We start from the raw sequence: 24,382 nt of genomic DNA, 5'->3' as shown, positions 1-24,382 counted from the left end.
GGGCAATATTTTACTTTACAACCCTTTCTGCCCTGGTTTTGTTTCGTTGTCTGACTTGGAAGAATTGGAAGCCGTTTTAGAACTGCCCCTTGCCATCTGAAACACTAGAATCTTCTTGTAAAGATTTAAAGGCATTTCTTCTGATCAGCGGCACAGGAGTCCTACTCAAGATCACGGAGAAGTATTTTCTTTCCCTGACAGTATAAATAAGTTCTTAAAAGATATCCCCCGGAGTCTTGCATCTTGTTTTATTAAAAACATAGCATGATATGGGAAAAGAGAACAAGAATACATCTTGTGAAGTTTTGTTGCCATTGCTAGAACCTCAGACCAACTGCTAAACCAAGGTGTAAATTTATAGAAAACAGAAGCCCTTGAGTCTTGTGGAACATGGACTGTAGTAAAACACTGACCCAGTTTAGCTGCCATGGCTACTCTCTCCTCATAACAGCATGCAAATTCCTTCTGCGCTCCTTTTAATGTGCTCACAAAGCTAATTTCTCCATGAAAGCTGATTTTCTAGACACCTCCCACTCGAGCCTCCCAGGCAACAGCCCATCCTCTGAGGCCAGGATATGCCCTATAACAGCTCTCTCCAATCCTGGCCCCCTCCAGACATGCAAACTTTAATTCCCAGAATTCTCTGTAACTACCATGATGGCTAGGGAGTTCTGAGAACTGAAGTCCCCAACCTGCACTGTCCTTGCTGGGGGAGACAAGCCTATGCTTAAAATGCCATCATCTGCATGGAGGGAATCCACTCAAACTGAAAAGAACTGAGCAAACTCCATCTAAAATGGGGCATTAGTTAATAGTTCAGCCGTTCCTTATCTGGACAAGTTCTGAATTGCCAAGATAAAGGATTAAGAAGGGATGAAAGTACAACCAAGTTTATTCTGTCTTATTTAAAAAAAGAAGCAGTAGAAAGGAAACTTCCTCCTTCCTCCTCAGTTATCTCTCTCCTATTTATATGCTTGAGAGTTCCAGCACATAAAATTTAGGCTCCAGGGAAAATCTCTGGCTTGTATCGTGGAATCTTTATAAAAATCTGCTTGGAATAATTAAATACACTACGATTGAGAGGTGTCTCAACAGGAGAAGGGCTTGAACTAAATTCTGCAGCGCCCACAAGTAAAACGCTTCCACCACCAATTAACATTTTTTTCCTGGGGTTAAAGCAGGAAAGTAAGAACCAAGAGAAGAACTGCTGGCTTGATCGCAAATATTGAGGGCAGCACCCACCAGGTGGGGAAGAAGAAATCAGCTGCAAAAACGAGGTAGATTATTCAAGGCCTCCCAGTCCAGTTCACAGCAACTGAAAAGCGAGAAGGAGCATGAACTTTTGGGAATGGGATGTCACTCTGAAAACCTGTATGAAGGCCACCCCAGAAAAGGACAAGTCTAATATTTTCCCCCAAGGAAGATAGCAGAGCAGAGGGCAGAACAATTTATACTGAAACTGACAATGTTCTGCTGAAATGAATAATTCCATAATGAGATTAACTAAAGCAGTTTCTTGTTTCCTACAGAGAAACTTGGATAAATTCATTGAAAATGAAAACCAGGGAGTCTTCAGCCACATGAGCCTACCCCAGAAACGTGATACCGTTTAGACAGTCATGGTTTCTTCCAATACTTCCGTTCTCAACTTTGCTACCATTCTATTTCTAGGCCAAACACCCCCCTCTTAGAATGACTGGCCAGGGAGAGGGTTCACTTAGCTGCCACATGCTTAAACACACGTAGAAACGGAGCACATACATAACACTTCCGAATCAGAAAAAGCCATTTGTCAACATGAGCCAGTATGGGGTGGGGGTTGGGGGAAGTTACTTTTCATGGATGTTTTTTTCTGAAAAATGTGCAAGCGGAAGGCATGAACCCGATTTGTGACGCTCTGCGTTTTAAAAATGGGCTTGGCTTGGTCTGCAGATTGTGCGGTCAACAAACGGAGGTTTACCTACACCAACGATGGGACAAGTCCCATCTCTAACACGATAAAACGTGATCCATCTTGAGTGACAAACGCGCAGGCTTTTCTTCTGTAAAACCCCGAGCAACTTGCTAGCAGAATAGGTTTGCTGCTCTAGAGGCCGAGTGTACGAAGAAATACATTTCTGCAGGGAGAGGCAAGAATACTTAGCAAGAACACACCTCTACAATGCCATGGGAAGATGAAGAAGAGAAAGGCGACCACAAATACCAAAAAGGGTAGTGAGAAGGGCAAGAAATACAAAGGCGTGGAAGATGTATGTGAATTTGTGTCTGTACATCAACTTCTTTCTTTGTTCAACTCTGGGCCCTAATGTCAAGGGAGCTCTCTCTCCATCCTGGAAGATGACGCTGGGCCTGTGCCACAGCAGCCCACAACACACACTGCTTTCCAAAAGCACACTGGCTTCCAACATGATCTGGTGCGACAGGGTGAAAAAAATGCAACCAAAGACCATCCAAACCACAGCAATGTTGGAGGGCGGGGAAAGGCCCTTAGAAGGAAGGCCACCCCTCCAGCAAGAGTGCCCTATTTCCACTAGCCAGGAGGCAAAGGGTCTTTCCCAAAGAGAGGCGATTATACATTATATACAAACTCCAGCAGGGATTCTCCTATGCTCGTGGCACGACGACGTACGGCTGGTGGGGAATCAGCTTCTGCCGGTCATTGCAGTTGTAGATCCAACGGGGACGCACAAAGGACAGGTTGGGGTTCTCGTTCAGAGCCTGAAGCCAAAACCAGTAAAGAGACCATCAACAGCCTCTGCTCTGCTCAAAATGGCAAAAGCCAGCCCATCTGTAGACAGACTGCTGGGGCTGGCTAATACAGCATTCAAATTAATAGTCTTCTCCTCCCACCACATCCCTATTTGGAAACTTCATCTCAGGCACCAACTCAGAGCCAGTACAGTGTGGTGGTATGACCTTTGAGGCCTCCAAGTTGTTCAAAGAAAGGAGAGTCCTCCAAAATTTTCCCTATCCCTATCCCCATCCCATTTTCTTTTCTCCTTTCAACAATTCTATAAGAGGCTGAGAAAATGAGAGAGATTAAGCCCTCAAGCCCCGTGGGTGACTCCGCAATGAATGCTCTTTCTCTCTCTCAGCTTAACTTAGCCCAGATCAGTATTGGAATGATACACTCTCCTCGTGTAAGTTGGAAAGATGGGAGACCACCACAGAGGAATGCAGTAATAAAAACTGGGACTGTTTTATGGGGCCATATAAGAATAATGTCAGTAACTTTCAACACCCAAGCTCTTTTTCCACACACCATGGAGGTCTCTTCACTGCACTCGTGAACATAACTCCCCATCATTTTGAAGCTGGAACCACATGGAAATTAAAGCATAAGCCCAAAACTATTGAAAGACACAAAGACACAGACACCTCCAAAGAAGAAAAAACATGATTCAGCCCTGCTCATTACCTCCTCCCCATAACAAATAAGTGCAGCTCCTAGCCGCCAGAAGATTGGGTATCCGGCTCAATGTAAATTTGATAATTCATCAAAGATCTTCAGAATTACTGCATACATCTTCCTATCGCTCTTATTAATTGGAAGATCTGTTCTTCAGGGCTAATTCCCTGAAGCCTGAAGAGGCTAGCTCACCTCATCAAATGTGTCATCCCACTCTTGAGCCGTGATCACATAGTTGACGCGCTCGTTCATATACTCCTCCACCTCCCTGCAAGCAGTCAAGAAGTACGCTCTTTAGAGAGAATTCTCTTTTTCTCTAGAGACAAGAAGTCATCAAGGACACAAAGCCTTTCCAACAGAGTTGGCTTGGCATCAAGCCTAGAGCAGCAAAGGTAAGCCATTTCAATGCCAGCCCTTGTAAGAGAAAATATTCAGAAACAGGGCCATTTTTAATTCCATTTCTTCTCCCTATAATTATGTAGGGAGTACTTGTCTCTGGTGGTTCCTGCCTGTCCCATCAGATCGGGCAGGGGGAGCATGCTCCAGGTCCCTTCTGTAAAATAATGTTGTCTTATGGGACCTAGGAGGTGGGTCTTCTCAGTCACAGCACTTGCCCTGTGGAACAAACTCTGCCATGAAGTTTGGATTATCCCAACTGTCAGCCTCCTAGAAAATTTTAAAAGCCTCATTCTTCCCAGAGGCTTTAGGGCCAGGATGGTAGTGAAATCCAATCTGTATGTTTTGATCTGCTGACAGTTTGGGTGAGGAGTTGAATATTTTTCTTGGCATCTTCTACAGTTTTTTTTTTAACTGTTTTTATACAGTATGTATGTTTCTGGTTTATGCTTTGTTAGCTGCCAGAGTTACTTGATTAAGATGGGTGGATGTATGAATTTGCAAAATGAATTCATATATACATATGCATATACATATTACACACACAAATATACCCAACATTCAACAGGCACCTTTCTGCATATAATACAAAGCCTTTAAAAGCTTTACTGCAGTGTTTCTCAATCTTGGCAACTTTAAGAAATGTGGACTTCAATCCCCAGAATTCCCCAGCCAGGATGCTGACTGGGAAATTCTGGGAGTTAAAGTCCACACATCTTAAAGTTGCTAATGTGGAGAATCACTGCATTCAATGCATTCATATACAATTCCACTGTGATACTTTTTTTTCCACTGTCCCTCACAAAAAACTTGAAATATTTGTACAAGACTGAGATGCCAGACAATTCAAGGGATAAATTACCACGGTTCCTCCTATCACTATAGAATTATTATGGTTGGTCGCACAGTCAGCCAGATGTTTAGACTGCATTTGGCATTTTTATCCACCTATCGAGTCCTTCCCAAGGACCTGGGATAGACAGATGTTGTTTGATAGTGTTAAAGGTATCATCGCAGGATGGAAGCTGTTCCAAGTAAAGCTGCCTTTTGCAATTGACTGATGGTGATTTTATCAATGCCAATGATGTTCAAGTGGTGCCCCAGATGTTTTGGGATTATTATTATTATTATTAAAAAAAGAGAATCTTAATTTGTAAAATTGAGTCAAAGAAATTGACCAAACCAAACAACATTGGTTTATTACACCAAAGCTTAAAACCTCCCTGCTCCCTCTGGGGGAGGGAGAATTGGTTATTTCCCCAAATTATAATGCAGCATCACATTTGGGAGACCCCTACAACAATGTTCTTGTAAAACTCACCCATTAAAAGCTACGATGTAGCGATTCAAGAGGCGTCGTTCCTGGAAAGGGAATTCACCATAAAGGAAGAAGCATTTGCCCCCAAACAGATCTGGAAAGGAAAGGGCAAAGTTCCTGAAGAAGTGGAATGAAAACTGGACAACCCAAACATACCCCATTAGCTCTCTAATCATCAGATCCATAGGTCTGATCACATCCAAGACACTCCCCCCCCCCAAAAAAACCTTTATTAGCAAGTCAAGAAATAAGCTATGCCCCATTTTCTATCTTCATTTCCTTAGGCCAGGAAAAGCTAAGGCTGTTACTATTAATTATTAGACAGTCCAACTGGCTAAGCTAAATACATTTCAATTTAGTCTCAACGCAAGTGTCTTTTTGAGGTTATGAATCGCTAATTCTTAAAATAAAAGCTCACTTTTACAAGCATGTTCATCCTCACTTAGAAGAAACAAAGAGCCTCTCAAGATACACACTATAACTATTAGATACAGATTATCTGGCTAAAGCTTAGTGGACTGATTCACAGACTAGAACCTAGATTAAGAAAAAATAAGTAAAACAAAAACCAAACCTTGTATCAGATCAGTTTAGACAAACCTGGCAGTTCTGGGATAGGCTGATCTGGCTCTCCTTGCTCCTCAACATCTGTGTTCTCATCTGTGGAACCAGCATAGGGGTCGTGGTCTGGTTCGGGGGCAAGCCTCCGTCCCCCTTGCTGCCTTTTGCGGTGTTCCTCTTCAACTCTAAGCCAGAGGAGACACGGAATCAGTTTTGAGAATGGACTTGGCTAACTGACCCATCACAACACAAAAGCTTCCAGCTTCAACCCACAGAATCTAAGAGGGCAAGCTCTGTTAAAAGCACAGAAACTACATTGATCGATTGACTGATTCATCTGATTTATCCCCATCTCAATCAGGAAGGACTGTACACTTGATATCTGAAAAGCTTTTTGCTGACTCAACGAATGAGTGTTTTCCCTTAAATTACAGCTTCCTTTCTCTTCCCACTAATCTCCAGTAATCCCCCACGAGTTCCCCATACTTGTTCACTTGCTAACATTGTTTGTACCTAAGGCATAACTGAAGGCCCTTTAAGCAAATAATCACATGGTTTCCCATTCCCTAGACCATCTTGGCTTAAGGAAGGATCAACCACAACAGGTATCACATGACCAACCTCCTCAACTCATCATCTGTGTCACCAGAGCCTTCATCTCCATTGCCTTGAAGACCTAAGAGACAGCAGGAAGAGAGAAAGGATAAATCAGCAATCTCTTTTATGTCCCTGCTGTCAATTTCCAGGGTAAACTGTTCTGATCATGGTGGAAAGAGGATGGCTGACTAGTGGCCCAGAGAAGCAAGAATCCTTCACGAGCCTCCCCAACAACCCCCACAGGGAGGACAGAGAGGCGTCTGAATTCTGGTCTCACCCATCTGTGCCCAACTCACCACCAGCCTCATTCCTGCCAACTCCAAAGGATTCTGTGGGGAAGAACATTCCCCTCCACCCCAAAACTATGGTCCACTCTACCTGTGGATTTCTCATCCTCGCTGGACGCCCTTGAATTGTTGTGGATGTTGCTGTTTCGAGAGGTGGTGGGCTCCTCCTCTTCCTCAGAAGACACCCTTGGTGGCACTGCCTGCATCAATTTGAGGCTGGTGGCAGGTGTAACCTTGTGGTTGGGGCTGGGCACGCTGGTTCTCTGGCGCAGAAAGACAAGGTTCAAATGACAGGGGCAAAGAGGAAGCCAAACTTGCCACAGCAACTTGCCATTTTAGAAGGCTACACAGCAAAGCGGTTTGGCTAATCCATGGCAAAGCGCCTGGATTTAATGACTTCGATGTAATTCAAGCTGGAAATGAAACCCCACACATAGGCCTCAAGGTCTCTATTCCCCCATCTGAATGACTCAAAGACAGCTGAGCAGCTTAAGATGCTGTGTGTTTTGCGGATGAAGTCATACTGGAAGAGGCATTCCCCTGTTCCCTTAGAAGAGGAACCCCCCTCCACAAGGGGGGAAATTCCTCTTCTAAGGTAGCTACTGTTTTCCTTTTCAGGTGATTTTATAAAGGCAGTTGCATATCCTTTAAAGGCTGTCTCTGTTAGTTGGGGAGGATTTTTATACAGTTGAGAAAGGTATCTGAGACACTGTAATTGGCTAATTGATTGATGAAAGCAACTTTCCCTAACCTGTGCCCTTCAACTCCTGATCTGAAGTCATACAACATACCAAGATGCAATTTGGTTCCTTTACTTTGGGCTCAGCAGGCTGTGTGAACCCAGCCATTGCCAGTGTGGGTTATAAAGCATGGTTTGTGGCCTAGCATGCTATGTGAATTCATCCAATTGTGGTACAATGCAGTGCATGAACCCAGTCCCAGTGAGGAATATCCCAACATATATATAAAAGACAGGAGGAAAATACAGGATTAAAGCTTGAACCCTATTTTTTTAAACAGACACAAATTAAGTATTAGATTAGTCGCAAGGAACAAAGACACTCTATTCAAACAAAAGGAAGCCCCCTGCAGATGAACCAAGGTGCTACATTTTACTTGGGTTCACACAAAACACCAGGTTAGGCTAAAATAAGGTAAGATAGTTTCTGCTTCAGCATGTTAAGGAAACCAGCTGTTTTCTGAGCACACTGAGTGAACTAGACTATTAACTGAAGCCATAATATGGTTTACTTGATTGGGCAGGGGTTGTTCCTTGAACACAACACTTCTTTGTCATTAAACTCTGATATTTATTGATTATTTTTAATTTCTTCCTGCCAAAGTCAAAACACTCTTAGAGGATTACAATCTCATCAGATTCCACTAATGTCCAGGTTGCAAAACAATAACCAAATCAGATAAGAAAAACCTACAATGAAACTCACCATATACCACAATAACTGAAAAATCAGAAAAACAAACCGATCCAGCCAACCTGTTGAGGAGCCGAAGGTCTGTGATGTGGAGTTGAGGTCTCCTCCTCGCTCTCCTCTTCCTGTTCGCTGCTGGAAGAGTCAGGGCCACCCATCAGGTACCTGGGAAAGGGAACCTGCCCGTTATAATCTGAAATGAAGCTAGACTAGAATCCACCCAGATGCTGTTCCCCTTGACAACTCACTGTTTGCAGGGTAAGCACCGCCGGGTGCGGTAACAGTCCAGGATCCACTCCTTGCGCACAATGGTGCCCCCGAGCCCTTTCACCTGGCTGTATTTGGGGGTGTTGGCAAAGGCACAGCTATAGAAGGAGAAGCAGAGTCACTCAGCACTGAGAGATCCATTGTAATCCATCAGGCACCAGCATGAAAGAGTAGCAGCACCGGGAGAGATCTTGACCATTAGACAGCAATGCAAAAGGAAGGGCGCTGAGGCAGCAAACTTGCTGGGGAGTAAGTTCCAGCAAATTTATCCAGACATAATCTTGGGCAGCCATAAATGGGAACTGCCCACTCAAAAACTGAAGTCCTCCATCTGCTCTTAGTTCAGGGTATCCATAACCAATTGTGCAGATGTCAAAGCAACAACATAGACATCTAGGCATTACTGCACGAAGGATGCAACCTAGTATTTCCATCATCATATCTGACTCATGTGACTCATGTCATTTATGTTATGATACACAAGTTACTGGCCCCATGGATGTCCATGTCTTAGTTTGCTACGGCAGTTTTGAAACTGGAAACTTCCACAGATGCGTGCTACGCTCTGATCATTTTGGTGAAGACACCAATAGGGAAATAACTCCTTCTTTCTAATGCTTACAGCACCAACATTTGGGGTCTCTTTGAGTTCTTTTTCTACCAAAAACAAAGCTGAGGTCTTGGGCTCCCTGAGTAGAGCATTTGAGATTCCACTGGCTTAACTTCTAAGGAATTAAAAAAAAAACAAGTATAATGCTTTAGGAGGGCAGATCAACTGGGTACAGGACACCTACATGAGGTGAGTGCTGTCAGGGGTCCAGTCTGGACGATACTTGGCCCCCATCTCCAAGGCCTTGTCCCTTAATTCAGAGCGAAAGGGGTTCTGGAAACCGCTCAGCACGAACACAGTACCCTGTAGGAGATGCTGGAAAGACCCATTTGCTGTCTCCTCCGAAGACTGCACTGGCAGAGTTTTTTTGGAAGGCGGCGTCTTCTGGGGAGGAGACGTGGAGAGAGAAACTGCAAATCAGCCAAAAAAAAAAAATGCAGAAGTTAATTAAGATGAAGAAGGTAGGCACAAATCATTGCTTATTCTTCGATGTAAACTACTCAAAATCAGATGCAACCATAAGATATTCCTTTCTACCCAAAGTCTGTGCTTAGAAATCCAGCTTCAAGAAAGTAATGTGCCCAAAATATTCATGCTCGGAGCTATTACCTGTGCAATTGCTTTAATTTTATTTTAATACTGTTCATCACCCAGAGTCACTTGTTGACATGGGTGGCCACACAAATTCATTGATTAGATACACACACACATAAATAAATAAATAATCATGTACTGCATGAAATATCCACTTGCAAGTTTCCCCCTTTCTTCACACACCTTTGTGTTTTTTTGAAGGTGGGTGTGTAACGCGAGATTTATCAGGGTTAGCTTTCTTAGTTGCCGATGGGAGACCAGCATTTTCTTTGCTGAACTCAGACTTCCTTTTGACTGGTGTGGGTTCCTGCAAAGAGAACAAAACTAAGGCTGCAGCTAATACTAAGATACTTGGATAGAAGCCCCTCCCAACTTTATAGGATTTACCTCTAAGACAAATCAGATATAGGCTTGTATTGTAAGGATCCCTTAGTCTGGCCATAACTAATTCTAGGAGCCATAATGCTGCTCCAATCCATGGATGAACTTTGCTCATGTGTCTAGAGAGGCAATACAGCAGATCCTGGAATGGAAGTACAGGTAGTCCTCGCTTAATGATGGTAATTGGGACTGGAATTTCTGTTATTAAGCGCGATGTCACATGACCATGCCACTTAGCAACGGCAGTTCCAGCACTTCTGGTTGCCGTCATTAAGGGACTTGTGTGATGTCATGTGGTCAGTATTTGCGACCTCCTGCTGGCTTCCCCACTGACTTTACTTGTCAAAAGCCAGCAGTGAAGGTTGCAAATGGCAACCACATGACCACAGGATGCTGCAACATCGTAGACGCGAGCCAGTCGCCAAGTACCTGGATCGCAATCATGTGACTGTGGGGACGCTGCGATGGCTGCAACTACAACGACCAGTCATAAGTACACTTGTTCAGTGCTATCTAACTTCAAACAGTCGCTGAACGAGTGGTCATTAAATGAGGACTACCTGTATTTATTTTTCTTGCTCAGCTTGGATATGAAACTGAGGGGAAAAAGCCTGCAGAAAGTAGGGCCAAGAGGGAGGGCTTCCTCTATCAGTTAGCAACAGTTGAAGTCTTGTCTTCTGATTAGAAGAGGCAGAGTTAATTCTTTCCTCTTGGTTCTATTTTCATGCCTGACAATTGCTCCTGCTTCCTTAGCAGCAGTCTGTTATACAGACTGGGATCTAATGAAACATCTCGCTGTTCATGTTAAAGGCACAGAATAGCTGGTGCAGCATATCAGATAAGCTGTGAATCAGAAAGGCCACCACTCAAGCCTTTCCTCTAATATGAACTTATTAGAAACCCTTAGAGAAGTCACTGATTAAGACTGCACATTTCACTAAGCCATACTTTGCCTAGCTACCCGTTTGTTGAATAAGTCACTACTGGTTGAGTTCATGCAACACAAAGCCAGAACTAAATGAATTAGGTTAGGGCATCACAAAACATATAAACCCAACTACTATTTCTTAGTCTGTATCTTACCCAATGCCTTCCATCTGCAATATGAGGAATAACCTGGGTTTCCCTTACAAAAAAGTAGACAATCTTTCAGAGGCTATGGGCTGCAGGTGAATCAGGCAAAGTATAAAGGAAAAGAGTCCAGGGCTTTTCAGGCCCCTACCACAAAGGGTGTTTTAAGGTTTGCTTGTTGATCTACAGGTACGATGCACATCTGAAGCAGAGATACACATCAGGGTTTTTCAAACTTGGCAGCTTTAAGATGAGTCAACTTCAGCTCCCAGAATCCCCTAGCCAGCATGGGAAGTTGGGAGTTAAGTCCACACATTTTAAAGTTGCCAAGTTTGAAAAACATTGCTATAGTTCATCCATGTCCCCAATTTGTAACCTTTCTAATGTGTCTGGCTGGAAATTCTGGATGCTGCAACGAAAATACTGGAGGGTGCCAGGGTGCGGAATAGCATTTTAGGGAAAGAAAAAGGTTGGAACGTGACCATTTGCCCACCCATGTATGTGGCTTTCATTTTCTTCACCTTGGGTGAGGTTTTGGTGGTGGGCTTTTCCACTGCTGATGGTGAAGAGTCAGGAGAGAGAGATTTGCTGGTCTGCAATGAGGCGGCAGCATAACTGGGTGAAGGCTGGTTATTCTGGGAGGCTGCAAGAATAATAATTATCATTATCATCATCATCACCAGCCTCAGTGTGGATACCTATACATGCAGAAAACATTGCAGACACTAAAGAGTAGATAAAACATTAGAACTGACACTTTCAACTTAACGATTTTCATTTCAAGAATGACCAAGGAAGAAGGCAACAGATCTCACTTTATCAGATCCTATTTGATAATGGCAATTAGTGCTGATCGAGTCTTTACTTGCAAGGGCAGAATCTCACCTAATATCAGCTTCTAAGGAATAACAGAGAAAGACTATTGCCTCCTGTTGGTTGGATGATAAATAGTAACTGTGATCTTCCAACTACCTTTAGGTGGGATAAGACTTGTGAGAGTTACCTTTAGGAGGGGAGACCAGGGGTTTATTGGCACGGCTGAAGAACAGAGCACCAGGTTTCAAGGAGCTAGAGTTGCTGTCATCATCCTTCACCTTAAATTGGCCCAATTTGGTAAGCTTCTGATGCAGGCGGAACAAAAAGAGAATGAGATATCCAGATTCTGTTAAAGAAGAGCAATAAAGTACAGGATCGCAGAAGTTGGAATGGGTCACATACATCAGGGGATACTCACCGGTGAAGCCATTTTGGAATGCACCTCATTGCTGTCTGGAGGAGAGTGGAACCTCACGAAGGAAAGGCCGTAAGCCAAAGACTGAAGAGAGAAGTGAGCAAGAGCATTCAGATTTACCAAGTCAGGCCACCCTAAGCAGTTGTCATTCTGTGCATGCAGCTGCCTTCTCTAATTACAGACCACATCCCCTCCAAAGCTGGGACAGAAACCAGCTCTGTAACAGAAGCCTGATAAACCTAGGAGTGGCTAATAAATGGTAGGAGCAAGTAAGACAAACCTTACTATAGCCATCCCGGGGCACTGTGCAAGTATGGGGACCTCAGCTTCTACAACTGCCGACTCCTGAGAAATCTGGAAACTGAAATCCATCCATCTGGAGGATTCCTAGATGGGCTTAGTAAGTCAACAGGAAGGTCTGACCTATTGAGAGCTTGCAATTTCCTCTTCATGGACAAGAGACTGCATCCCTTAGAGACACTCTTCCTTAATATAAATGGCTAAAAACCGTTGCCTTTTTCTGTCCTGGAGCTTAAGTGCTCTTTTGTGAGAACTTCACCCACAAGTAAAGCTGTAATTCACTTTTATGTACTTGGGAATCAATCTCAATGAACTCAGTGAGCTTTATTTCTGAATAAACATTCATAGGATAATGGTATTTTTTTAAAAAAAGGATCAACCAGATTTTAATTCATTTGGCTAATGCCCCCTATCTACGGACCTTCATTTAGAAACATACCAAAGATATAAATGTGAACTTCTGTGGTTTCACCTCCAGACAAGGAGTACCCAGAAATTTGGGATCTCACTTAGAAGAAATTAATATTCACAACTTCTTTTGCCAGATAAATAATCATCAAAACTACCTGAGATCTACTTCTCAGTTTTCTCATATAGAAAATGGTGATTATCTCAGCTTCAAAGTGCAGCTATAATATAAGGAGGCATGGAGCCCATTTGACAGATACCAAACACAGAGATGCTAAAAAGTACACTAAAAAAATACCAGCTCCCTATGAAGTCTCTGAGTAGGAAATAAATGCAGGAGTCCAAGGCAGACTATGACCAGCATCCCATATATTTTGTTTCTTTGTGTGTGCTCCAAAATATAAACCTTGGTATATGGCTGGGTACAAACAATCTTAACTCGGTCCCATTTCTTCTCAGCTGTAGCTTTCACCAGCTTATCTGACCCAAACATACGGACTCTGTTCAAGTTGGTGCCATTCTTGCTCTCTGAGGGAGACATGAAGGAGGATGTAACCAACAGCACCTGAGGTGGAATGGAAAGCGCTAGAGTGGAGATCAAGAGGCAAACTTTTTAAAAAATATATCTCTTACTAAATTCCAGGTCTAACTCAGAAGACTCCTCCCCAAACAGCCCGAGTGCAAGCAAAAGAACATCAAATCAGAATTTGGGCTCTTGATGGAAACTTCATACACAGGAAAAATCACTACACAAACATTAAATACAGAGGGAGAGCAGGGTTCGGAGGAAATCCACCCTTAACCTCTTGTACCTCTAGTGTTTTGCCTAAACTGCTCAGCAGACAGCTTGTAAAGAGCCACACATACCTGAATTCAAATGTTAGTTGGTTTACGTTGCTGGAATCCCACCATTTGTGACTGTACATATTCAAAAGCAACAAAGGAAATAGCACTGAACCCCCTTCACTGAAGACATCAGCTTCACAGAAGGTATCACTTCCATACTATGATGGGAACTCTCAGAACCACCCCCAGTTCACTCACCTCGTAGTTCTGCTCACTGGAAGAGGCAGAGCTGCCAGCCAGCACTTCCACAAAGGCAGAGCCTTCATTGCCAATATCAATACTGTGAATCTGTTCCTCTTTTTCAAACTGTAGGGGGACAGAACAGGAGAGAATTATGGAAAATGCAGGAAAGGAATCCTATAGGGCCAGGTCTTACAAACTGATACTGATTTAACCAAATATGTCCCGACCATGTATGATGAGCCATGCTAACATCAAATACATATATATTTATACTAAATCAGGACCAAGTTCATTATTATCCAATTTGACTGATAGTGATTCTCCAAGATAGCAATGTTTTCCTTTTTGTCAGCTGCTACCCTTTGTAACATCATGACAGTAGCTAATTTTGCTATTTTTCAGGAGACTGGTGGATGGTTAAGCATACAGTATGAGAAATTCACTGCAGAACCCTCATCAACTACAATCATTATAAGAGGAGAATTATGAAGAAAGATTTCCAAATACTACCTGAAAATGATTTCTTACTCTGAAGCCTATTTACTTTTACTTCTTCGTAGGACACTCTCTCTCTCTCTCTCTCTCTCTCTATATATATATATATATGTACATGTATACACACACACACCTACACAAGTTTCTAACTGTATAAATATTCCTGCAGCAATTTGTCATACTAGGAGTGCTTCCCAAATTCTTTCCTCGTTTACAACAATTGCAGCAAGCATTTGGGACTGATTTCACCCAGGGACTAGTAGAAACTCACTTGTAATATGACAGAGATTTGCTTTTCCCCAGCCTGGGCAGCCTTCCACTTGCGATACGTGTCAGCCTTGAGCAGGTTCTCAGCACAGTGAGCCTGGGGATAGGAAAAGAGGTTAAATCAATGGCAGAAAATAATCCTCCTGTCCACACAGCTGCTTCTTCATCCCTTCCTCACTCCTTCTTATCCTCTTTTCCCCCTCTCCTCCCCAGTTGTCTTAGGCATGGGCTGAGTTCACCCAACACATTTCCATCCAAAAACACCACTGCTCTCTTCCAGAGTTTCTCAACCTCAGCAGCTTTAAGAAGTGTGGACTTCAACTCCCAGAATTCCCCAGCCAGTTAAAACTGCTGAGGTTGAGAAACACTGCCCAATTCACATAACCCACAATGCCTGAACAGATGAATCCTATTCTGGCTTAATGCAATGGCCTACTTCACACAACAGGCAATGGCCAGGTTCCTGCAAAAAGGAACGCCCCTACCCCATTCCGGTGAAAATGCCTTGCGCAAACCCAGCCTCCTTCTCGCTGACACCCCTTTTTTCATCTTATGACACCCTCTTTCTTCTTCTCCTCTGTCTCTTTCTGGCTGGGTCCACCCAACATACCAAAGCCTACACCCAGGTGAGCGGAACACAGTGGCTCGATGCTCAAACCAATCAACCAGGTTATAGCTGAAGGCAATGGCCAGGTTCCCACCCCTCCTGGCGACCACTGCTGGGCTCCCCCCACACGCTGAAGCCCAAAGCAGCCATCCTCGCTTTGCCTGGCCTAGGCATCGTGGGCACGCAGTCACGACCTCGCCGAAGGGAGTCTGCACCGTCTGCACGCCTCCTCCTTCCCCGAAGCCACCGGGAGGCTCTTCCAGGGTCCACCGCCCCCATGCCTGACTACCCCCTGCCTAAGAATGGCTGCCTCCACGGCTCGATTTAACAGCTCCGTCCCCCCGCTGGTTTCTTCCCCAAGCGGACGCCGCCGCCCCCAAGAAGGCCACGCTACCGTGTCGGAGCTGCTCGCAGATACCACATGTCGGATCTCGATCTCCGGCATTGCCCCGCCACTTTCTGCCACCGCCGTCACCCGGCAGCAAAACTCCGATAAGCGCCGGAAGCAGGCGCTCTACGCTCATCGCCGCTCGCCTCTATGGTTCCTCTACTGCGGAGGACCTCTCTATGGCGCAAACTCAGATCGACGTCTTCTAACCGCCGTGCAGCCAGACCGAGGAGGGTCCGCGGTTGAAACTCGTGGCGCATGCTCAGATCCGCGCCTTTCGATCGCGCCGTTGCGCGGTCTTTTGCTTGGGCTTCGCTTCTGCGCATGCGATCTCGCGGCCTTTTTTCGAATTCCAACAGTGTTTTTCAAACTTGGCCACTTTAAGGTATGTGGACTGCAATTCCCAGAATTCCCCAGCCAGCATCTCTTACTGGAAAACTCTAAGAGTTGAAGTCTACGCATCTTCAAGTGGCCAAGTCTGAAAAACACTAAGAGGGATTTCCAACCTAACTCTTTGTAACCATTCAGTGTTGAGATAAATTACTAGTGTGGAGGAAGTAAAATAGCCCAGGCCTTATTTCTGAAAAAGAGAATTAGTAACATTGCTTAAAAAATGAATGATTATTAACAGAAGTAGCAAAGCATCATTTGTATGAGTCAGGTTATTAATCTACTATTGCATGTTTGTTATTTAGTAATAAAAATAATCCTACCCTTTGAAAAAAGAATTCTATAGAGCAGTGTTTCCCAGCCTTGGCAACTTTAAGATGGGTGGACTTCAACTCCCAGAATTCCCCAGCCAGTTGAAAAGAGTGAGAAACACTGCCATAGGAACAGAAAAATGATTTATTATATATGTTTCACCATCCTGATCCTGGCAATGTTGGATTAAAAAAAATAAGTGGATTGTTATGGAAGTTGGAATCCAACGTATCTGAAGGTTGCCTGGTTGGAAAAGGATGGCGGACATCATAGTTGTACATCAGCTGGTTTCAGTCTTTCAAAACCTGACTCCTCCCTCCCCTTCCAAACATCTGGACAAGATAGATTTAGGTCATAGCTTGGAAGTCCTTCTGGATTTCACATTCTTGATGATAGCCAAGAGTGCCTTTAAAACTGTTACAGGGTAACAATCCATAATGTGGTTTGTTTCATTTGGGTTTAGCATACTGTGTGAACCCAGTTGTCCATCATTACACCGTGGTTTGCAGCTTAAGAGGGATGCTGTGATCTGATCATGCCCCACTGTAGGATTCATAATATTTCCTCATCATTGATGTTTAGATCTTTGGGGGTTCACATCCTTTCACAAACACTCAAGTCTGAGAAGAGCATCTAATTTAATTTCTTGATGTGGCCAGTAACATTGCTTCCTCTCTGGTACTGGTCCAGAAACACACACCTTTGCTCAGAAGTCAGTGTTAAGGCTCTTCAGTTTGTAGACAAACTCTTGAAATCTCTAGCTTCCCTGTTTAAGAACTGGGTTTGTTTTGCTGCCCATGCTATTGATAGCATGTTGAGCCATTTCAGGGTTGGTTAAGAGCACAGCAAAGTTTTAGATACCCAGAGGTTCTTTGTAAACTAGACCTTTTCAACTCATGGGAAAAGTGATGAGTTCCATCTGCCCTATGGGCAGTTAAAGAAGCCATTGTGCTGTGGTTACACTAGCCATTTCCAATTTGGCATCTTCCAGATGCAGAGACCACAACTCCAGAATTTTCCAGTCATCAGGATGCAAAATAGTGGCCAAGCTCTTGAAAACAAAAGCCTTTGAGGAAGACTCCGAGCTCCAGGAACTACTGCTAAGAAGCCTGCTCTCCCCCAGATTCACAATGGACCTCCACCCCTTACACACACACACTTTGTTGCTCCTGGAATAAAGAGAATTTGAAGAGGCTGTTTTGAATGACCGCAATCTTGGCATGCAGAAAGCTGTTCCCCAGGGCCAGACTGCAGTGAAAATTTAGATGACTGGGACTTGGTCCCACCACAAATGGGGCCATTCGCTCTCAACAAAATGTAAAGTGGCTTTTAGATGTTAGATAAGAAAGCATTCCTCTTTCTCTTGCTTTCTTTTTGTATTCCATCAATTGAAACACAACACCTTGGCTCCCCTCCCTTGCCAAACACAAGAGGCATTTCAGAAAATGAAGTTGGTTGTGCTCTCTTTGGCAAAGGGAAGACACCATCTGGCACACAAAGGGCTCCCTTGAGGCCATCAACAGACAAGGAAGTCAGCTGTGAAGAGAGCAGATGGGGGCTGCCCAAGAGTTTTAAGTGCTTCTCAAACCAACTACTCACTCCCTCATCCTTATGTAACTGGTCCAGCATAAATACTCCCACTCAAGATGCGTCCTCCTCAGAGTCTACGGATCTGCAAATTATGGGACCCACCAGCATGGCAACTTTGCCCAGCCTCAGCCTCCTTCTGGCTGCACTCCTAACTCAAGGTGAGTCTCCTTGGATCTAGTGTGGGCACTGCAGTCTTTCCACTCCCCAAAAGACTGCAAAGGCAAAGTGGGTGCTGCAATTTTTTTATTATTATTGTGAGCTGCCCAGAGTCACCCATTGGGGGAGATGGGCAGCATACAAATTTGAAAAATAAATAAATAAATAAATTCTTTGCCAAAGGGCAGTCTCAGAGGTGTGCTTGTCTCCTGTGCGTGTTGAACATTTTTATCTTGCTCTGGAGGCCATAGGTTGCTTCGAATAGTGTTGATTCAAGGGAGTTATCCAAAACTGACAACCTCATTTTACAAAGACCAGGAACTCCAGTTGAATTTGCTATATCTTCTCATTCTGATGAAATGCTAAGCAATGGTTTCTCTACACTAGTGTTTCTTAAAGGGTGGTCTGATGACCCCTGGGGGGCCCCCAAGACCATCTCAGGGATCTGCAAAATCAAAATTATTTACCAGATATGGAAGATGTTTGCAAAAATTTAAAACAATGCCACTCTTCTCATTATTATTTTTTATTTGTTAAAAAATAGAGTTTTTAATGAAAAATATTTTATTTATGTTAATGTTATTTTTACATGATTCAATAAATAAATATTCTACAAACATATGAATTTTAATTTTCACTATGGTAAATATTGATAAATATAACCCATACAAACAAAAGCTCTTTTGGGGTTCTCCATAATTTTTAAAACCGGGAAGGGGTCCTAAGAACAAAAAATGTAAGAAACACTGCTCTGCACCAGAAGACTTATTCAATGAGCCACAATTTCTCCAGCAATGACTTGTTGAATAAACCACATCTGATCTCTCTTGCTTTTTCCCAGGTTCCTGTTTGATCTGTGAGTCTTGTGCAAGTCCAGGTAACGACTGCACCGGTTTGAGCCACACCTGTAAAACGCCTGAAGATGCCTGTTTTACCTCTGTGGGAATAAGTTCTTTGGGTGAGTAAAGGACAGACGAGGCCCTAAGTCTTGCTTTGAACCAGCAGAGGGAGTAAGGGACCTTAGTTCCCAGAAGACTGCGTAGAACAGTCGACTGGGCAACGTTATCAATAAAACTTTTGAGCAGACCTTCCCAATATGTTGATATATTGATACATGTACTACAGGAAGTCTCCAGGTTAAGAACGCCCAGTTTACAAACAACCCATAGTTAAGAATGCAGCCTACTGTAGCAAAATTTGAGTTAAATACACAAGGATTCGAGCTAAATACACAGTGGTTCAAGTTCATTACACAGTACTACTTATATAGTATTATACAATAATACTGTTCCAGCTTACATACAATTCGACTTAAGGACAGACCTTGGGAACGGAGCTCGTTCTTAAACTGGGCACTCCCTGTACTTACTCATATATTATATATTATGTATATTATAAAACCTTATAAAACATACTGCCCACCCTTTGGAACGTCATACCCCTAGAGGTCAGATAGGCCCCAATCCTGCTGGCCTTCTGTAAGGTCTTAAAGACTGGTTCTGTCACCAAGCCTGGGGGTCTGAAGGTGGGGTTCAGCCTATGCATTGGCTATGTTAATTGTTAGGGATGGATCTGTTTTTACCCTGGCTGCTGTTTTATATGTTTTCCTTTTTTTTTGGGGGGGGGGTGTTGGTCTTTCTGTTTTTATACTTTTTAACGTTGTTAGCTGCCCAGGGTCATTAACTTGAGATGGAAGGCCATATCAATCAAATAAATAAATACTCCCCAGAATAGAATTTTTAAAAGGTTGAAATAAATAAATGTAAATAGACATTCTAATATTTTCTTCCTGCACTCCAATGGATCGACTTGCACATCCCCTTGGGCTTCATGCGCCCAATTTGGTGATGATTGATATGGAAAGGATTATAATGACATACAATATCTGTATTACAGGGGTCGGTTGGGATAGAAATTATTATATACATAAATACAGGTATGTATTTATATACATAAATACCCAAATTAGGCATGTTATTATATTATGGTGCACCACCCATGCATTTTCCTTCAAAATAGATTATAGACAGACTTAATTTTTTAAGTACCTAGAGCCCCATTATTCTGAATCTAGAAATGTTTCTAGTCTGTCTAGTTTCAGAATACTGAGCTTCGAAGGATCAGAAAAGCCAGCTGGGCTACAACAGCTTCCTTCAGTGTGGAGCCTTCTTGATACACTGAGGAACAATTTGCATTATTCCCAGTCAGGATGGTGGGAGAAATAAAAGGCAACAGGCAGTGTTCCCTGCTTCCATTCTTCTTTTCCCACTTATTGTCACCGTCTGGGTTAGCTTACAATGGAAAATCATCCACCTTCATGGTAGTTTCAGTCATTTTATCAAACAAACTTTCAACAACAACAACTAACGGTAGGTGTACCTGTCTTAACCGAACCTCTCTTGTCTGCATTTTCTTCCCCAGGGGCCGACAAAATCACTGAGACTATCAAAACCTGCATTGCTGGCAGCAACTGCCAGCCTGGACCCATCAGTGTCACCATCAACTCTGAGATCCATTTCTGGAGCACCTCCAGCTGCTGCCAAGATGACCTGTGCAACAGCAAAAAGTTAGATTGTAAGGAACCATCTGTTCCTCTCCCCAAGCAAAGCTCCAAAGTTGATATTCCCAGTCCCCAAAATATTCACTGGGATTGTTTAGCTCCATGCATTTCTTTGTGCCTAATTTGGCACATGGAGTCTGAGCAGCCAACATGTCCAACCCTGCTCAAAATTTAAGTATTTTTTTTAAATTAATTTTACAAGGTTTATAAGCCCTTTCAATCAAAGCTGACTCTGAGCGGCATACAAGTACCATCTTTGTAAATGCAGAATAAAACAGGCCATTGACAAAAGAAATAAAGCCATCTCAATCTAGCAATTCATAGGGAAAAAAATGTAAAAACCAGGAATGTAACACTCCATAGGCCAAAATTCAAACGGCATTCCTCAACATTTCTAACATTCCAGTCATGGTTTATGGACTTTCTAAAAATCGAGGGGAAAGGTCCTATTTGAATACCCAGGGGGAAGTTCCCCTTTTCAAACTGAACATCAGGTTGACTGATGAACAGCAAGCCGGTCCAGGTGGCAGGAAGACCATGGAGAAGTGTTTTGATGCATTCAAAGGACCTCCCTCTTAATGAACTCACTATGAAGGAGGCTGGGAAATTCTACCTGCAGTTTCCAGGATTCTGTATTTATCCTTGACTAGCATTCAAAGTACCTTACTGAAATCTGTAGGAGTCTGGTAGCACCTTTGCAGCTCCATGAAAGCTTCACTGGTTCCTAGCAGCTTGCTGGATGGTTATGTTAAGGCTTATTTGCTAGGTTTTCTCATGCCTCTTCTTGTTTGTCAGACCAAAGCCTGTTTGAGGCCCTAGTAAACCACCTTGCAAGGTTATTTAGCTGAAGGTGATTAAGACATTCCAGTCTTACCTCAGCTACAGTTCCTTCTCTTTCTGTCAAGGAGAGATTACCTTTGCCTGCTCCCCACAAGCAATAAAGCTGTAATTGATGGTGCACCATCAGTTGAAATTGAAATAATCCACTATGTACTTTTGGACCAGTCAGGAATAAAATGGCGTCCCCCAGTATGATTGCCCAAGCCTGATTGGAAGTAGTGGCTCATTCAGAATCCCAGTAGGACAGTGGCTTTCCCTATACTTCTATGGGACTTGTGTAGCAGGTATGATCATAAGTATGCCCAGTGCAGTAAATCCTACAGGGATACAACCTCCAGCCTGTCTGCAAATGCTTTGATTTATGTACTATGGCGTATAATTGAGGGCTGCTGAACTAAGGCTTCTGTATGGCATAATCTTTGTAGTGCCACCTGTGAATACCACCCCCAATGGGCTGACCTGCTCAGCTTGCTTTAACATTGGTTTTGATCAGTGCGAAATGGTGGACTCTCTGAACTGCACAGGAGAAGACAATCATTGCATAACCACATCTGGAACCTTGAGCATTGGTAAGTATCATTTGCCTAATAGAGCTCATTTGTGCAAACACCTAGATGGCATCAGCAATTAATTTTATTCCCATAAAATATTATCCCCCCCCTGCCCCGGCAAGGTTTCTAAGGGTTCCTGCATGCTGCAAGTGTTCATGGGTTCATGCATTTGTACTAAATGATACTTTGTTTAATTAAGAGTTACTGAATAAATCACTACTGGTTTAATGCAGACAATATGCTAAGCCATAAGCGGTGATATACAAACCACAGTAGCTAGGTTTGCTCAACAAGCTTAGCAAAAACCAAACAAACTACATTTGTTTTATTGATTGTATGTATTTAATTTGGATGCTGACCAACTCCAACAAACTCTGGTCAGCTCACAACAATACAGAAATGTAAAAAACAACAAAATACAACTGGTTTGGTTTTTGTTTGGTTTTTTGGGGCCTTCAAGTCAGTGTTGAGCCCTGGCAAGTACCTGCACTAGTCCCTGCAGTTTTCTTGGCAGGATTTCGGAAGTGGTTTGCTATTGCCTGCTTCCTAGGGCTGAGAGAGAGGGACTGGCTCAAGGTCACCCAGCTAGTCTTGTGCTGAAGGCAAGACTAGAACTCACTGTCTCCTGGTTTCTAGCCTGGTGCCTTAACCACTACAAAATAATTACAGTACGAGACGGGAGTTCAAATAATAAAGCAAACATAAAACATCATAAACAGGGCAGTCCCATTCACCCTAGCCACAGGCTTGGGAAAACAGCCAGGTCTTCCAGGATGTCATCAGGATGGTAGCCGTAAGCATCTCAGGGGGAACCTCATTCCAGAGGACAGGTGCCACTATAGAGAAGGCATGCTTCCTGTGTCCCAAAAGATGACTTTGTTTAATTGAGGGGGCCCAGAGCATGCCCATACTGCTTTCTGATTGTTCTGGACAGGCAGAAACCAGGGAAGGCAGGTGGTCCCTCAAATAGCCCTGCCCTATGCCATATAGGGCTTTCTAGGTAATACCCTTGAATTACACCCGGAAGCAGACTGGCAACCAGTGCAGCTCACAGAGCAGAGGCATTACATGGGCATGCCAATTCAAGCCTATCACTGCTTGTGCCACTGCATTCTGGACAGTTGAAGCTTCTGAATGGTCTTCGAGAGCAGCCCCATATAGAACACCTTGCAACAGTCAAGTCATGAAGTGAGAAGGGCATGAGTGACTGTCTGGGCTGACCAATCCAAGAAGAGGTACAACCGGTGCACCAGATGGAGCTGTGCAAAGGCTTCCTTGGCCACAGCTGCCACTTGCTCTTCAAGCAAGAGCTGTAAGCCCAAGAGAACCCCCAAGTTCCACACCACTCCTGACTAAGGAAGTGCAACCCCATCCAGGGAGTAAAGATGGAAAATTCCTAGATCTGGGCAGTCCCAACAGCCACGGCTACTCAGTCTTGGTAGGACTGAGCTGGACTCAGATTCTCCCCATCCATACCTGCACAGCCTCCAGGCACTGGGGTGAGGCTTTGACAGCCTCACATGGCCAGCCTGCGCTCAAAAGATATAACTGGGTATCACCAGCACACTGATGATATTGGACCCCAAAGGGGTGGATGACCTCACCAATTGGTTTCATGTAGAAGTTAACAAGAGAGTATAATGCAGTGTTTCTCAGCCTTGGCAACTTTAACATGTGTGGTGGGGAATTCTGGGAGTTGAAGCCCACACATCTTAAAGTTGCCAAGGTTGAGAAACACGGGTGTGAACCCAACCAAAAGACAAGTTTATGACCAGAATGCAGGATACTATCCCTTTAGGTTCCATGAAGGAGCTGGGGACTGTTCTTCAAGACCCTTTGGGGTGATGGCAGAGGTAGAATTTGAACAGGCAACCTGGCAGATCTCCTCTTTGATGCCACAAGGACCACTTAACAGACTGAATTTTTGCTCCCCAGGTGATAACCCTGTGCCATTTGCTGCCAAAGGCTGCAGCTCTGCCTCAGCATGCTCTCTGCCCCTGGAGACCAGCATTTACTCTGCGGGAGTCACCTTTCACCTCAACAAAATTGGGTGCAAGCCAGCAACAAGAGCCAGCAGCACCTAAAGGAGGCACTGGTGGAGGGTTCAGAAGCCCTGGGGATAGAGGCCTCTGGTGTGATTCTGCTGGAGGACCCTCTCAGATGATTTGCTCCTCGGTCTCTCGCAACTTGAGAATGTGGTCCTTGTAGTATCTCCTTCACTGAATTTAATGAATAAACAGCATGAAAAACAATGCATCATTTGTCACTCAGCTTAGGCTGCAGATGGCAGGCAGGAGGGGTCATGGGTTGAAAACACAGACCAGCCAAGTCCAAGAA

General features: G+C 43.8%; 2 protein-coding genes across 7 annotated transcripts; one reads left to right on the top strand and one right to left on the bottom strand.

The window, feature by feature from the left end:
* Positions 1-234: 234 nt before the first annotated feature.
* XRCC1 (X-ray repair cross complementing 1) lies at positions 235-15,863 on the bottom strand. Of its 3 annotated transcripts, none has more exons than XM_015890789.3 (17): positions 15,653-15,863; positions 14,656-14,748; positions 13,905-14,012; positions 13,267-13,425; positions 12,156-12,236; positions 11,925-12,039; positions 11,443-11,564; positions 9,653-9,776; positions 9,060-9,285; positions 8,247-8,363; positions 8,064-8,163; positions 6,660-6,831; positions 6,306-6,360; positions 5,724-5,869; positions 5,127-5,217; positions 3,602-3,677; positions 235-2,718 (listed from the first exon to the last, which is right to left on the bottom strand). In XM_015890789.3, exons 1-17 carry the CDS (start codon positions 15,701-15,703, stop codon positions 2,605-2,607), a joined length of 1,950 nt encoding a protein of 649 aa, XP_015746275.1. In that variant the 5' UTR covers positions 15,704-15,863; the 3' UTR covers positions 235-2,604. The 3 variants fall into 3 exon arrangements, with proteins under 3 accessions (XP_015746275.1, XP_007442870.1, XP_087996064.1); XM_007442808.3 differs by having other exon boundaries at positions 11,925-12,042; positions 15,653-15,862; XM_088139938.1 differs by lacking the exons at positions 14,656-14,748; positions 15,653-15,863 and having other exon boundaries at positions 11,925-12,042; positions 13,267-13,388.
* On the top strand, positions 15,821-24,293 carry LOC107326566 (phospholipase A2 inhibitor and Ly6/PLAUR domain-containing protein). Of its 4 annotated transcripts, none has more exons than XM_088139940.1 (6): positions 15,821-16,031; positions 17,824-18,096; positions 18,936-19,052; positions 20,516-20,668; positions 21,920-22,063; positions 23,981-24,293. In XM_088139940.1, exons 2-6 carry the CDS (start codon positions 18,030-18,032, stop codon positions 24,127-24,129), a joined length of 630 nt encoding a protein of 209 aa, XP_087996066.1. In that variant the 5' UTR covers positions 15,821-16,031; positions 17,824-18,029; the 3' UTR covers positions 24,130-24,293. The 4 variants fall into 4 exon arrangements, with proteins under 4 accessions (XP_087996066.1, XP_015746273.2, XP_025031809.1 ...); XM_015890787.3 differs by having other exon boundaries at positions 17,340-18,096; XM_025176041.2 differs by having other exon boundaries at positions 15,834-15,880; positions 17,340-18,096.
* Positions 24,294-24,382: the final 89 nt, after the last annotated feature.

This window comes from Python bivittatus, unplaced genomic scaffold (genome assembly GCF_059951505.1).
Source record: "Python bivittatus isolate LINGU-HERP-01145 unplaced genomic scaffold, Pbiv_v1 ctg000310_np1212, whole genome shotgun sequence".
Taxonomy (NCBI): domain Eukaryota; kingdom Metazoa; phylum Chordata; class Lepidosauria; order Squamata; family Pythonidae; genus Python; species Python bivittatus.
This window is presented reverse-complemented; position numbering and strand designations above follow the sequence as displayed.